The sequence below is a fragment of the Athene cunicularia genome (genome assembly GCF_003259725.1).
Source record: "Athene cunicularia isolate RWA chromosome 1 unlocalized genomic scaffold, athCun1 chr1_part1, whole genome shotgun sequence".
Lineage (NCBI taxonomy): Eukaryota > Metazoa > Chordata > Aves > Strigiformes > Strigidae > Athene > Athene cunicularia.
In genome coordinates, this window is record NW_020799091.1 from 61497892 (window position 1) to 61514205 (window position 16314).

At 38.9% G+C, this 16314-nt stretch overlaps 1 protein-coding gene across 1 annotated transcript in view; it reads left to right on the forward strand.

Moving 5' to 3' along the window:
* MYO16 (myosin XVI) overlaps positions 1–16314 on the forward strand; it is a 313979-nt gene that overhangs the window by 266543 nt on the left and 31122 nt on the right. The window contains exon 31 of the mRNA XM_026845772.1: positions 1513–2715. Coding sequence (XP_026701573.1) covers positions 1513–2715 — 1203 coding nt within the window. The remainder of the gene's footprint in view (positions 1–1512; positions 2716–16314) is intronic.

Sequence of the window (16314 nt, forward strand, 5' to 3'; positions counted from 1 at the left end):
CAGTAAATAAAATTAGTCAATTTGTCATTTGTTTCCCAATCAGCAAATAATACTCATGTGTTGTAATTGCTTAGTTTGTCAACAACCAAAACCTATTTGCAGAACTCCCTCTAGAGACAAATGATCTGTCAACTTGATCTATTCTACCCCACTGACCATTATATTTGACCTTTCAAACTTCATGTTAGAATATCTTGCATCACTAAAACAGAATGCTCCAATCCTGAATTTCACCAAGTCAAACATTAAACTTTCTCCTACTTTTTCTCTATGTTCACATGAATAACTTATGCATTCAGTGGTTTATGTTTGTGCCATAACTTGCTTACAGTGAATTTTTTCTTTGGAAAGAAAGTGCTATGAAAGTCCCAAAGTGTCTCAATGCATTACAGTGCATATAGAATTGTTTTGAGTTCGATTGTTCTATTCTCTTTCCCCCTTGAAATGAATAGTAGAAGATGAAGGGAAGGAATGTATTCTGCTTTTGCTTGATAAGTCTGACTTGTCATGCTTTGTGTAAAGGATCCTCTAGGTTTATCAGGGAAGATCCTTCAGGTTGCATTTAAAGCTATGTATAACCATTCTCTGATCCTGCAGCCAATGGATGGAAACATTTGCAGCTCCCTCTTGCAAAATAAGTTCCATTCTCATGTCCAGTTCATTACATGCAAACTCATTTTTCTTAACCTCTTCCTTGCTCATTCAGGCTCTGTATAAAGAGAAATGAGCTGTGTCCAAAATACTTTTAAACTACTATGGTTTTAGGAGCTTGCATACACTCACACAACAACTTTGGAGTGTACTAATTTTCCAAGAATTATATCCGTTTCCTGAGTCTTTGTCCAAAACCAGCTGATTTACACCAAAAAGATTTGATCTTAAAGGACCAGTTACCAAGGTATCTAGTCTCTTCACTCCATACATGCCTGGAGGCTGTGAAAAGACATCTAGTTTAGGGGTTTTTTTAGTTAATTTCCCTTAGGCTATGGGATTCCCTAACTTTATAAATTATTTCCACACCTGCAGTACGAAAGCAGATGACATAGACATATCTGTCTATAATTAGAGTTTTAGAGATATTACATAAAAGGGGGATACTTCAGTTACTAGCAATAATGTGTATTAGAGTAGCACCATGCTGAAACTCCTAGTTAAAGGCATGCTCCTTTCCCTTGGGGCAATGGAATAACAAGCACATATTTCCATGTGCTACAGATCTTGCAGTGAGCATTTGGATTCAAAAGATATCTCCTCAGGTGTTAGTTCACATCTTTTAATGGCAGTAGACATTACCAAAACAGATTATATGCCCAAGTAGCAAAGGCTTGTGGTTTGGAAGCTGAAAGTTCTGTATTTCATTCCCTGAAATATTTATACTTTTGTCTGAATCCCTGTCTTTGTGACTGCTGCTCATTGTAAAACTCTAAGGGCAATATTTGACAGCTTAAAGTACTAGACCTGTGTAAGAAAAAACTGATCTATTAATAACACAGACCTTTTTCACTTTTCTAGTACTGACCCGTCCAAGGCCACACAGTGATGATTATAGTACTATGAAGAAAATACCTCCCAGAAAACCAAAACGAAGTCCCAATACGAAACTTAGTGGCTCTTACGAAGAAATACCTGGCCAAAAGCCCAGGGATGTGAAACAGGCAAGCACAGTAGCTAAACCAGGTGGTTATGACACTGTGACAGTTCAGAAAGCAGCTGCTTCTGATGGGCCACAACATGGCATGTTGAATCTCTATATGTCACAAGAAGAAGAAGAAAATGAGCCTGTCTATATTGAAATGGTAGGGAACGCAATGAAGAGCAATTCTGCTGAAGCAGAAAGTCCAGAACAAGGAGAGTCTGTATATGAAGAAATGAAGTATTTTCTGCCAGAAGAAGGAAGCAATGGTAATGGAATAATTCCAGTAGTGACTGGATCTCCTCCTCTATTGTTTGAAAACAAAAAGAGTGTTAACATTGAAGATGGAATATTGGATGGAAACAGTCATGCAGCTTTGATCTATAAAGACCCATGTGACATTCCAGCCCCTTTCCCTAACTTGCTCCCCCACAGGCCACCACTTCTTGTATTTCCTCCAACCCCTGTCACATGTTCACCTGCTTCTGATGAATCTCCCCTAACACCACTAGAAGTCAAAAAGCTTCCTGTCTTGGAAACCAATCTAAAATACCCTGTGCAGTCAGAAGGCTCGAGTCCATTATCACCACAGTACTCCAAAAGCCAGAAAGGAGAGAATGAAAGACCAGCATCTCCAGGCTTGGTTGTGTTCAATGTTTCCAGCAAAGTGACTCCTCCTTCCACACCACCTCCTCCTCTCCCACCACCTCCTCCTCCAGTACCACCTCCTATTTCCTACCGGGCTTCTACACATTTTGCATTTCCTCCAGAGGCTTGTGCTAGTTTTCTGATTAATACAGGGAAAACAAGTACAAACTCAGATCTGTCAAAAGTACCTCAGAGACCAAATCCTGCCCAAATTGGATGCTCATCTTCTCCATTCTCCAAACTGCCTTACTCCCCAAAGGTGGCAAGAGCAGATCACAGGAAATCGAACTCAAATTCATCATCTTCATTTCCATACAGTCCTACAAACTCAAGGTCGTTGACCAGTCCCCTTGATGAGTTAACTAGCTTGTTCAACTCAGGACGGAGCGTGCTACGAAAATCTGCAGCAGGACGTAAGATCAGGGAGCCAGAAGGTAAGACAGATTTCTGTATTTCTGTATAGTGTATTCTGCACCAAAACTTTCTTACATTGGAAGCTGATAGAGTAGGTAAAAATACAAAACAAAAAAAAAGAAATTCGTAAGAAATACATATGGAAAATACATTGCATATAAAAATGATAGATCTTCAGGTTTTCTCTGAGATGTCAACTTTTCTTTTACCAAAATGTTTGTATGACACAAATTTAGATGGATTATTTTTATAATTCCAGCAGTCTCAGTAAAATAAACACAGATGTTACATCATATGAAAATGAGTTTATAGTATCAATCTATAGAAATACTTTGAATGAAATATATGTCTAGGCATCTGGTAGATAGCGTGTATTTAATTTTAAGACTTTCTTTTAAGGTTTCATTATTTCCTTTCCATCAAACTCTGAATTTGAGCCATTATTATTCTCCTAAATAAATCGGAGACAGAGAGTCATGCAGCAAACTATATGTCCCATTTCTGTCCTTTTCTTCCTACCTTTCCTGTCATTTACATACACTTATGTATATACCCAGTGATTACTTGATATCCTGGCTTTCTGACGTCTGGAGAACATCTTTTGTATCTAGTGCAAATGCCAATTATAAAAAGAAGCTAAGCTTGCCATTTTGCTGTTTTTTTGAGACTTCAATCCTCAGACTTCATCACTTCATTATTTGCTTTGTCCAGGTAATAAAGGGTTTAATGTTATTACTGATACAAATCTATGGATCATATGAATACTGAAAATTCATCCTGGTATTAACAGATTCAGTAGGTTGCTCTGTAAGAGTGAGCTGCTTCCCAACTAACTTTGTCCATCTAAAAGCTTGATATGTATGCATATAATCCTCAGGCTATGAAGAGACAGTCATTCACAGAGTTTAATTCCTTCCGTATATCTTTCTCCATTGGGTATGAGGAAAACCTACATGACTAAACTAGTAGTGTTGTAACTTCTAAGTGATTAAAGCTGAAATAAATCCCAGTTCTGCATATCAATTACAACACTGACTCCAGTCTTCACATTAGTTTTCTGATTTAAAAAAAGAAGTCTCCTGCTGAAAATAGTTGGTGTACTGTATACAGAAACTTCTCTCCCTAGTAGCATCACACAAACACAAAATTTTGTGATTTTAAAATTAAAAGTGAGAAAATCTCCAGTCTTTTTCCTCTGCTTCTTCACTTCTGTCTGTCCAAACAGCTTGCCTTAATCAAGAGCTCTGTGCAGAATATTCAAAATGGGCAATATAGAATCATAGAATCATTTAGGTTGGAAAAGACCTTTAAGATCATTGTGTACAACTGTAAACCTAACACTCCAAGTTCACCACTAAACCATGTCCCTAAGCACCACATCTACATGTCTTTTAAATACCTCTGGGGATGAGAAATCAACCACATCCCTGGGCAGCCTGTTCCAATGCTTGATAACCATTTCAGTGAAGAAATTTTTCCTAACATCCAATCTAATCCTCCCCTGCAACAACTTGAGGCCATTTCCTCTAGTCCTATCACTTGTTAATTGGGAAAAGAGACCAATACCCACCTCACTGTAACCTCCTTTCAGGCACTTGTAGAGAGTGATAAAGTCTCCCCTCAGCCTCCTCTTCTCCAGACTAAACAACCCCAGTTCCTTCAGCTGCTCCTCATAAAACATGTGCTCCAGACCCTTCACCAGCTTTGTTGCCCTTCTCTGGACACACTCCAGTACCTTAATGTCTTTCTTGTAGTGAGGGGCCCAAAACTGAACACAGTGTTCAAGGTGAGGCCTCACCTGTGCCAAGTGCAAGGAGACAATCACTTCCCTGTCCCTGCGGGCCACACTATTTCTGATACAAACTAGGATGCCATTGGCCTTTGTGGCCACCTGTCTGATGACCAACACCCCCAGATCCTTTTCTGCTGGGCAGCTTTCCAGCCACTCTTCCCCAACCCTGTAGTATTACATGGGGTTTTTCTGACCCAAGTGCAGGATCCGGCACTGAGCCTTGTTGAACCTCATACACTTGGCCTCAGCCCATCGATCCAGCCTGTCCAAATCCGTCTGTAGAGCCTTCCTACCCTCAAGTAGATCAACACTCCTGCTCAACTTGGTGTCTTCTGCAAATTTACTGAGGGTGTACTTGATCCCCTCCTCTAGATCATTGATAAAGATGTTAAACAGGAGTAGCCCCAATGCTGAGCCCTAGGGAATAACAGTTGTGACCAGCTGCCAGCTAGATTTAACTCCATTCACCACAAATCTTTGGGCCATCCAGCCAGTTTTTTACCCAGCAAAGATTACGCTTATCCAAGTCCTGAGCTGATGGTTTCTCCAGGAGAATGCTGTGGGAAATGGTGTCAAAGGCTTTACTAAAGTCCAGGTAAACAACATCCACAGACTTTCCCCTGTCTACTAAGCAGGTCACCTTGTCATAGGAGATCAGGTTAGTAAAGCAGGACCTGGCTTTCATAAACCCATGTTGTCTGGGCCTGATCACCTAGTTGTCCTTGTGAGAAGATCTGCTCCATAAACTTCCCCAGCACCAAGTTTAGTCTGACAGACCTGTAGTTCCCTGGGTCCTCCTTCCAGCCCTTCAGATAGATGGACATCACATTTGTTAACCTCTAGTCAACTGGGACCTCGCCAGTTTGCCAGGACTGCTGATAAAGTGGTTTGGTGAGCACTTCCACCAGTTTCCTCAGTACCCTTGAGTGGATCCCATTTGACCCCATGGACTTGTGTATGTCTCAATGGTGTAGCAGCTCACTAATCTTTTCCTCTTGGATTATGGAGGCTTCATTCTGCTCTCTGTCCCTGTCTATCAGCTCAGTGTTCTGGCTACCCCAAGAACAACTGGTCCTACTATTAAAGACTGAGGCAAAGAAGGCATTGAGTACCTCAGCCTTTTCCCCAGCCTTTGTCACTATGTTTCCCCCCACCTGCAGTAAAGGATGAAGATTCTCTTTTTCCTTCCTTTTGTGGTTAATGTATTTATAGAAATATTTTTTATTGTCTTTTACAGCAGTAGCCAGATTAAGTTCTAGCTGGGTTTTGACTCTTCTAATTTTTTCTCTACATAACCTCATGACATCCTTGTAGTTCTTCTGAGTGGCCTGCTCCTTCTTTCAAGGGTCATAAACTCTGTTTTTTCCTGAGTTCCAGTCAAAGCTCTCTGTTCAGCCAAGATGGTGTTCTTCTCCAACAGCTCCACTTTGGCACACAGGGACAGCCTGCTCCTGTGCCTTTAAGATTTTCTTCTTGAAGAATGTCCAGCCTTCCTGGACTCCTTTGCACTTCAGGACTGCCTCCCAAGGGACTCTGTCAACCAGGTTCCAAAATAGGCCTAAGTCTACCCTCTGGAAATCCAGGGTAGCAATTCCACTTACTTCTCTGAAAACTGAAAACTCTATTATTTCATGATCGCTACGCCCAAGAACATCACATCACCCCAAGTCCTTTTCTGTTCACAAACAGCAGGCCCAGCGAGGTGCCTTCCCCAGTTGTCTCCCTCAGCAGCTGTGTCAGGAAGTTATCTTCCACTCACTCCAAGAACCTCCTAGATTGTTTCCTCTCTGCTGTATTGTATTTCCAGCAGACATCTGGTAAATTGAAGTCCTCCATGAGAACAAGGGCTAGCAATTGTGAGACTGCTCCCAGCTCCTCATAGAATATAGAATATTTCATCTGCCTTTTTATCCTGGTTGGATGGTCTGTGAGAGAATCCCACTGTGATATCTGCCTTGCTGGCCTTTCCCCTGATTCATTCCCATAAACACTCAACCCTTTCACCACAATTGTCAAGCTGTAGACAGTCAAAACACTCCCTAACATACAGGGCTAACCCACCACCTCTTCTTGCCTAACCGTTAAGAAGACTTCATAGCCATCCATTGCAGCACTCCAGTTGTGTGAGTCATCCCACCGTGTTTCCATGATTGCAACTATATCATAGTTTTCCAGCTGCACAGTGGCTTCCAGTGCCTCCTGTTTGGTGCCCATGCTGTGTGCATTGGTGTGGATGCACATCAGTTGGGCTATTGATCCTGCCACCTTTTTTTGAAATATAAAACAAAATGGTAGGGAATGGGAGAGCTTATCTCCATATTAATTGTCCATTTTCTTAAATATATACAGCTCAATTGATTTTAGTATTATATTCTGATTTATGCAGCTATAATATAACAGAATCACGTGTTTGTGCTTACTCTGGATGTGTGTATGTCTCTCTGTGTGCCACCCTATCCCTCTGTCCCTAAGAAACTTGGCAGCCTTCAGCCAAAACCCAGTTCAACCAAATACAACAAGGAGATAAAGGTCTCTAAATGAGTTTTTATAGGTTCCATGAATGTTAGTGGCTAGGTGGAGACAAGGAGACATACTAGGAGAAAGACTTCTACCAGCTATCAGAAAAAACATGGTGGACAGAACTCTTGTGAGTTCTTCAGACCTTGAAAAAGCTTTTATTGGACTTTGCATGTTCCTAGATGCCAAATTCAAAAAGCCATGAGCTATGAACTGAGACTTCATGAGTTCTCAACCTCGAGAGACTGCCTTGTTTGTTATTCTGAGTATATGAATTTGATTAAATTGGTAAAGGAGATATTGCAGTAGTTTTTATTGATTTGGCAAAATTACTTGATAACATCCATTGCCTAGAAATATAAGTAGAATGTTCTTTTGGTTTGTGTGGGCTCTTTTAAGTTGGGGATCTTGTTTTATTATATAGATAATAACATTTTTGTCTGCTGGGAATTAACTACTAAAGCCAGGTCTTTGGATGTATCTTCTCAAAGCTCTCTCAATGTACCTGGTGAGAAAATGTGGTAAGCCTACTCCAACCAAGTCACAAAACTGACCTTTACCTTAAAAAAAAAAATGTTGCTTTGGGATGGAGGACTTTTGCAAAGGCAATTTTCAACTAAATGTGGTCAAGATAGAGTTCAGCTTGTATCTCCTGTGGGTTGAAGCTAGTGCATTAACAGAGGCTACCATAAAAAAACTCTTAAATTTACCTTTCACATGGAAAATGTTGTACTTCTAAATATTTCATCAAGGCAGCACTAAGTATGAAAGATCAAAGTTCAAGAAAGATATACGATAAAAAACCTGAATCAATATTTTATGAGCTAGGAAGCTAGTGTGTACTAAGTGCGGTTACATATGAATAGTTCAGTGATGACAAGATGGATTGAAAGTAACAAAGAAATACAGGTGAATGTATATGTGTGTATTTACAATTTGCTTTTTTTCATGTACTTCATGTGTTCAGCTAGTTTCTAGGGTAACAGCTGGAAAAAAATATTTTTTATTTAACCTCCAATGCAAAGTAATAAGATGGCAATCAGCAGAGAGGACTCCGTTATGTAAAAATGGAAGTTGTCCATGTCTTACCTTCTGATTTTTTATCACCTACTGCCTAATGCATATTAAGTTCCTGGAAGCCTCCTCCCTGTCTTGTTTTTGTCATTTGTAGTATTTTATTTATAGGAGATGATATGGTAAAAAAAAAAAAAAAAAGTAATACAAATTTATTAAAATTGAAGACATGGCCTAGAGCAGCACTCCATAATGTGCAACTTCCTTTATTTCCATAAATTCTAACCTACCAACAACCAACCTGCCAACTAAAACCAGAAAGTAAAATTGTGGACTATTCTCAAGTCAAGGATAGTTACCTGTGGGAATCAATAAGTTTCTGTATGGCATCATCAGCCTTGGAGATAAAAGCCTCCTTGCCAATAAAAGTGCAATACAGACACATATCCCGACATGCCTCCCTCTTGCCTGGAGGAGTAATTTCAAGGCCTAGAGAACATTGACGTCCTTTTGGCTCCTGACCTCTCCTTGGGAAATGATCATCCTGAATTACAGTAGAACAGATTTGTCGTTTTCTGATGGGTTGCAGTCTTATTGTGAACTGAACTGAAAGCACTCTTCTTTCATAAAGCCAACAAAAAAATTAATCAAATGGCAACAACTTTCATTACCTGGTGGCCTAGCCTGGCCATGTTTTTTATACAACAGTAGCATCTAATAGTTCAAGCAAGATCAGGATCATATCGTATGCAATTTCTTGCAAAATACTTTACATGTAATAAGAGAAGTTTTCTGCTTTACAGAACTTATAGTTTAAATAAGCAAAACTGTAACACGTGAGAACTGAGATTATTTCTCCAAGGTTGAAAAGAGTTGTCATTGAAGCTACAGCTGTATTGTTAGACAGGGATTTCCTTTTACTCCCTATAAAATGAGGCTTGAGTGCAGATAAGGGATAAACACACACAAAATTCTCTTCTGTTCTCCCTGATTTCTAAAAGTAGAAACTTTAGTTTTTAAGACAGATAGAAACAGAATGGTCATGTGCAGAGCTCCTATTCAGATATTTCTAGACAGGACCTTTGATTTGAAACTAGACTTCACGAAACCCATTTCAGTTCCTTAATCACAAAAGCACATTCTCTAGCAGAATATACAAATATTTTAAACTATTCAACATATAAGACATTCCTTATATAAGGAAGAGACAATTACATGTTGAAGCATTTCATATTAAGTACTTGTGGAGCAAGGACACAGTTTTCTTTTCCTCAGCATGGATGAATGATACTCAGATTCCTAGGTTGTAGTGTTATTTCTCGATTGGTACAGTTAATAATAAATTATTCCATACAAAGGGAAATCTTTCAGTGCCAGAACAAAAGATGGAATAATTCTGAGCCTATCATCTATGCTCAGATTGGCAGAGTGAGTATTTCTCCTAAAGGGAAAGGAGCAAAAGAAATGTGATTTTCCCATACCTGTATGAATTTCCTTACCATCATTGAGATAAAGACATAATACCTGGTCTCCTTCCTGCTTGTTGAGAAAAAGATTGCTGTGGATGCTTGACTTCTGTGTCTGAGCAAGAAAAAATGTGAAAACTTGCAACCCCGGATTTAAATGCCTAAGAAATAAAATTAGGAAGACCTTCCCTTTATGTAGGTCACCAATTTATAGACTTCCAAGTTTTATGAATTAGTGTTTCAATACAAGTAGATCTATCTGTATATGCAAGTCTATATATGCTTCAGTGACCTACTCCTTTCCAAAAGAGTTTAGTAACTTACATAGTAACAGAAAAGGCATGCAAACATTAGATTGTTAACAAAATATCGATACTGTTGAAATGTTTGCCCAGTATCTTTGGCATCCATTAACTATATGAATCCCTTCTTTACCTCCTTCCTAAATGTGGTATTTCCAAGGCAGGTAGCTTCACATATCAGTGGATTGTTTAAGCACTGGAAGTCACTGGAGGATGCGACTGACAAATAATACAGATATTTAGAATATCTAGTTGTGACTAAAACTTGCCAGGTACTCTTTATTGAAATTGACTCAAACTTGAAAAATAGCACGATTTAATGTGTATGTATGGGAAGTACTGTCCTGTCAAAGGCAGGTATCTCTTTGATAGCTAGTAAATAATTTCCCTCTGTCAGCAGATTAGAGCAAGCTATTGTGCAGCTAACATCTCAACAGTGGCTGCAAATTAAATCCCCACTGGGGTTTCTCAGATGAAATCCCAGTCCCTTATTCTCTGAGCCACTCAGCTTTTCCTCTTAGGCGACTTAATAAAGATAATATTCATATCTGCATCTCATTATTCCTACATTATATTGACACAATGTAATAGTTTTACTTTCTTTGTGTCAAAAGCTAACAACTTACAAACCATGAGTAATACAGAAAGCTGTGTTTTCACCTTTTATCTTTTTCCTGTGAATGCTGGAGGAACGATTACATGAGGCATTGGACTTCGGTAACATCTTTCAAGTAAAATTCTCAAGGCATGAAAACTTTAATGAATTAAGCTTCACAACACTTCTCAGAAAGAGATTAATATCTGTTTATATAATTGCCTTAATTACCAGGGAGTGAGGGTGACTTTCTGTGACTAATTTTCAGATTAGATATCTAAACACAGGAGAGTCATCGCTCTGTGATTCACTATGGACTACTTGCAGCACTCAATCTGAGTCTCTTGCAGTAGGTGCAGAAAAGTGGGAGGAAGCCAAAGCACTGCTAGTAAGAGTTTAATGCAAGTCATAAAAAAAGGCCCATACTTTGCTAGCCATAGATGCCCTATGCAGAAAATTACAAATGAGGAAACAGAACTGCAGGCAATACTAGAGAAAGTACCCTCCGTACCTGTTTGCAGAATATCTATGGACTGTTTTACAGGCTGAAAGATAACACCTTAACCTGCAGTCTTCTCCGCATCTGTAAGTCTGCCATTATCTGGATAATGTCTCACCAAAAAAAATCTGTTGTTTTAGGATAAACACTATATACCAAGAATAATTTTCCATTTCAGAACCTCTGAAAATTAATATATTTTACTGCTGAAAAGTTTTTTGGGTTTCTATTATGATGATGTTTTTGTTCACTGTAGCATTTCTCTTTCTGGTTGATTTCACTGTTTGTTCTTACAGTCTAAAATCATTAATGTGTAATTTGCTTTTGTTTTCTGTACTGACATGGAAAAGAGTCTTTCTGTGTGATTAACCAAAAACAATTTTAATCTGAAGATTATTAGAAGAAAAAATCAAGTCTCATTTTCAGTTGAAAAAAGAATGGATATTGTCATAAGCATTTATTATATTAATTCTGCATTTTAAATGCTTTTATTAAAATAAAATCAAATCCTTAGCACTACTCTGAACATTTACAAAGCCTATATCCAGTCAAATAGAGGGAGGAGACTGTGTAGCCCCAGGATCACACAGGAAATATTACTGCATTTCTGACATGATCTTATACTGTAAGTATCTACAGCTGTCAGAAGAGGATTCTGGAGTAGACAGACCCTTGGTCTGACTCAGTACAGGCTCTCTCATGTTCATAGTTGCTGCTTAACAGGAAGGATATTAAGGAGAAGTAATAGCACCGACTTCTGTTCCTTTTATATGGTCCATTTCTTAAAACTGCAGGCATACCTTTTAAATTACTGATTCTTTTTGCTTTCTTTCCATTTTTTTTTCCCAGATTTACTTTGTGTCCTCTTCATCATGTCTGATACTGAAGCACAATTACCACACCATACTGGTTCAGTTTAGTGTATTTGAAGCCCATAGATTTTAATAATATCCCACCTTTAATAGTTACTTTGATCATTCAGGTAGACTTTTACAGGATTATTATTTTCATAACAATGGCTTTTCTTCACCATTTGATGCAACGTCATTGTTCCAAATTCAGCAATTGTTCAGGAAGTTGTCTCATTACTATTAACAGTGTTGTGGGCTTCTTTAAATAGTGAATAATCTTCAGTATTTTTTATCTGTGATCCAAAATACAGAACCACAAAGGGCTTTTTGTTTAGGAACCACTACATCACTAACTGTAAACCAAAGATATAATGTGAGAAATTAGCCATATCTGAGAGAACAAGGAGATTGAACTATAGCACAATTCCATTTCTGATACCAACCAAGAATAGGGCTATTTGACATTAAACATCATATCACTTGATTTTACAGTACTACGGGCATTTGGGACATAGTGGAGAATTAAATTTGAACACACATTTTTTGGAAAATCTCTAATTAAATTCTCGAGTGAGAAATCTGTTCAGATGCTTTTAACTTATTTACATCCATCTCAGCATTAAATCATCTTTTTCACTGAGCCTCAATAGGGAACAATACTTCCATTTCACAGAAAATGTCAAGATTGTGACATTTATTTTTATTTTTCCCTGGAATAAAAATAAAGCTTTCTGAAATTCTGTGCAGAAATAAATATTCTTTCATGTCCAGTCTTTCAGAAATGTTTGGAAAGTATTGAAATGGTTTGTCTCAACCACAGTAAAATTTTTCATACCTGGAAATGTTAACAGGTAGTGTTGACTTTTTATTTTTAGACCTAGATGAGTTCAAGAGTGGCCATTTCAACACTGATCAGGTTGTGATTTAGGGGTATGTCTAACAGCAATCAAAGATGTGTTATAAACAAACCAAGCTACCTCTAAACTCACTGGCTCAGGTATCTAAGAGCAATGCAGTTATGACTGTGCCAATTCCCACTCCTCAGTAATGACTCAAAGTTCTTGACAGGACTCATGCAGCTCACCATGAAACTACAGAGCCATGTGTGTTGATGGTGTTTCAGTTCTAGTGTCAGCATTTCAGTCCAGTGGGACTGAATAGAGAAACAAGACAGTTAGAAAGGGACTGGGAAAAAGACTTGATCATAAGCATGAGGCTGCCCTGAGCTTCATGCTCTCTCCACACCACTGCACTCTGCTGTTGAGAAGGTAGGAGAGTGTTTGGAAGTGGAGCACTGGAAGTAGGAGTAGCATCTTAGGAAATCTGTCTTCTCCCTGAGGGCACTAGTGAGTGGGAAAATAAAGAAACCTTCAATTTCAGCACTCTTTTGGATTGAGTTTTCACTCTATTTTAAAATGCAAAACATGAAAATGAATTTTATTCTTTGTGTGGTGCAATTTTTGAAAGAAAAAACATATGAAAAATTAGATCTGAAGTTCCACATTTCATTATTTCTTCTAGCTCTTTCCTTAAGGGCTGGTCGCAGTATGATGCTAACATACTAGTAGTATGTAGTGACAGTTTTTACCCACAGGTTGGCTATATTTGTGCACAGTATGGATGTCTATCACACTGCATCTGTGATAGCCATATGTTCTTGCTTTGAGGTTCACAGAGGTGTCATTGACCATCACTGTATCCCTTCAAAATGAGCTTAAAAACAAGCTAAAGAAATATCTAAATTCTATTTTTTATGTTAGAAGCTCACTTCAAAAGCAATTTGGGAATGTTGTCGTGAGAGATTTTCCAGAATAGCTGTCCTTGTTTGGTGGACAGGATTACAGTACAGGTGATCCAAAAATATTCCTTGGATTGTCCCTCAGGATCTGCTCAAACAATTTATTTGCCCAATGCAGTCACTTACACTAAGACTTCTGCATTGCAGTTAACGCCAGAGCTGGTATGAGAGAGATCCTGAAAAATCTCTGTAAAAGTATACTGTGGGAAAAGTAAATAGAACTGATGTGATGCTGTTGGCAGTAGCAAATCCCTGTCTGTTTGTTTGTTTGTTGGGGGGGGGGTGTTGTTTGTTTATTTTTACAATATTTGCAACTGTGTTTGAGGGGGAGGAAGGTTCAGACAGTGTCTCATCACATAATTCCTTCCAACAGCAGCTAAAGCCCAGCAGTAATGGGTGTTCTGTTACTGAGCTACCACACACAAATGTAAACAAACTTAAATGTCTGCCTTCAGAAAGAACTGCTGCATCCATATTAGTTAGAAGAAAGCAGTTTAAAAAAGTGAAGCTGTGTTTCTTACTAAATTGCCTCCTCCTTTTCCAGCACACTAGCAGTTTTTTAACCACATAAACACAAGAAATAGACTCTTTGGTTAGCCAATCAACACACCTAACAGTAAACAAAGCTATTACAGAGTAAAATCATCTACTTTTTTCCATATTAGACTTGAAAAGGTGGGCAACATGGGAATCTTGAGGGAAGAAATGCTTTCCTAAGGCAGGAAATTGTCCCAAGGAGTGCTGCCCCCCTTCCTGCCCTCTGTGGTTAGTAGTGGACTCAGAAAGGCCTGCAGAGTTCAGTTCCTAGAGAAGATGGAGTAAATGAGATCCCCAGTCTCTGAAACACATAGCACACTTGCTGCATTGAAGAAGTATTCCAAGTTCTTGCTCAGATACTATCAAGCAGGGAGGTGGCAGCCTGTTCAGATATTCTTCATCCATCACCAGTATTTAAGAAGACATTTTTCTCCACTTCAGCAGCAGTTTTCTTTGTTTCATATTGGGAACAAGCCTAATTCAAACGATCTGGAGTCCTCCAGACAGGGAAAGAAGGCACTTGCATTATCTATCTCCCCCACCAACTCTGAAAGTTTACCCGACCCCAGAGATGTCCCTAACATTACTTCTAGGAAGAAGGGAAAGGTTTGAGGCTTGTAATGACTGTCACTGAAATAAATGTAAAATAAGAGCACTGTCTTTCCACCAGCACAAGTCCATCAGAGAAGAAAGCAGAAGAAACCTTTCTAAGTGTATACTTTCCATAGTTGTGAAGTGATTTAGAAAAAACTGATTTAAGTTGTTGTTTCTTAAGGTCTGAACCAGACCTAGGAGGTCCTGCAGTTCCTTCAGAGACTTCCTTCTCACTACCAGCCTCATCTTCTGAACTTGGGCTGATTGGTGTCACACTAACACGATATTCTTCAGAGGAGCCCTTTACCTCCAGCAGTAAGATTTGCCACTTGATGTTCTTCACTGCCTGCATCTCCTCTCTTTGCTTTCCAGTGTTCATACATAGCTTCCACAAATGCAGCTTCCCAGAGCAAATAAGTGGTTTGTTTCTGTATTTACCTGCGCTGTTGAAGAATGCAGCTTCTGGAGTGGCTTGTAACACCATCTGATAATTCCATTTGCACAGCTCAGAGAGAAAGGGTGCTGGAAGTGACAGTACAAATTCATTGCTGCCTATCCTGGGAGCATCATTGCAGGAGGAAATCCTAGACAATTGCTGCTGTAAGGGCAAGCTTTGTGAGGTGAAATAAATCAATGAATAATTATTGCCTCTGACGGCAGCGGCAACCAGCAGCACAGCTATAAGGGTGAGACAGGCAGTACACGCTAATAGACTGGGGGAATCCTGTCTTGACAGTTTTCATCCTGCTCTATTTCTTTCAGCAAATAAGATGCAACTGTTTGCTTCCAGCTCTCAGCAGACAATGTAAACAGCCATGCTACAACAGGTCACAGTGTGACTTCATGTGGGTAAACTGAACTACTCTGAAGCAATATGCATTTATCCAGTGAAAGGACACACAAGACATGTGCTGAGGGTAGCTGGCAAACAACATGGACAAGGAATGTCTCAACAATAAGTCAGAGCACAACAGGAAGTGCCAAGGGCAATTGTCAAGGTGCAACAAAACACAGTGCTAAACTCTCAAGCCAAAATAAATTGGCCTGTTCTTATTTAACTTTCCTCTCCCTTTCCTTCATCAAAAAATATCTGCATAATTTCTGCAGTGGACATCTTTTTTCTTTTTTTGCCTCACTTCACAATGTCCACTTAGCACAGTAAATGTAACAAATATTCAGAGTTGGCTGCTAGGATTCAGGTCATTCCTGACTCTCCCAAGAGTGAGAGCACTGATCAGGAATCGCTTCTGTTTGCCTTGTCTATCAGATGCTGGCTAATACTATGCTTCAGTTCTCTTTTATTCATATGTATAATGACAAGCTGCTTGATTTGAAATTTCCATTTTACTGGATGCCAGCCACAGGTTTCAAGGAAATCAAACTATTTAGCTTTTCAATTCCATGGTAGCCCAAGTATAAAAAGTTTCTCCTCCTGTATTACATTAATTTATCTGCTAGAATATATGTGTTTTCTAGATTTCATAGTTACTAATAAAGTGCAAATAGCTGTGGATCCCAATAACTAAAACCACATATTGATTATTGGTTACTGAAAAATCATGTTTGCCATGGATGAAGAAATAATGTTTCACATTATCCTAGGATTTATTAAAGGCATTAAATGATAAAAAGTGGAACTATTTCCCTCTTCCCC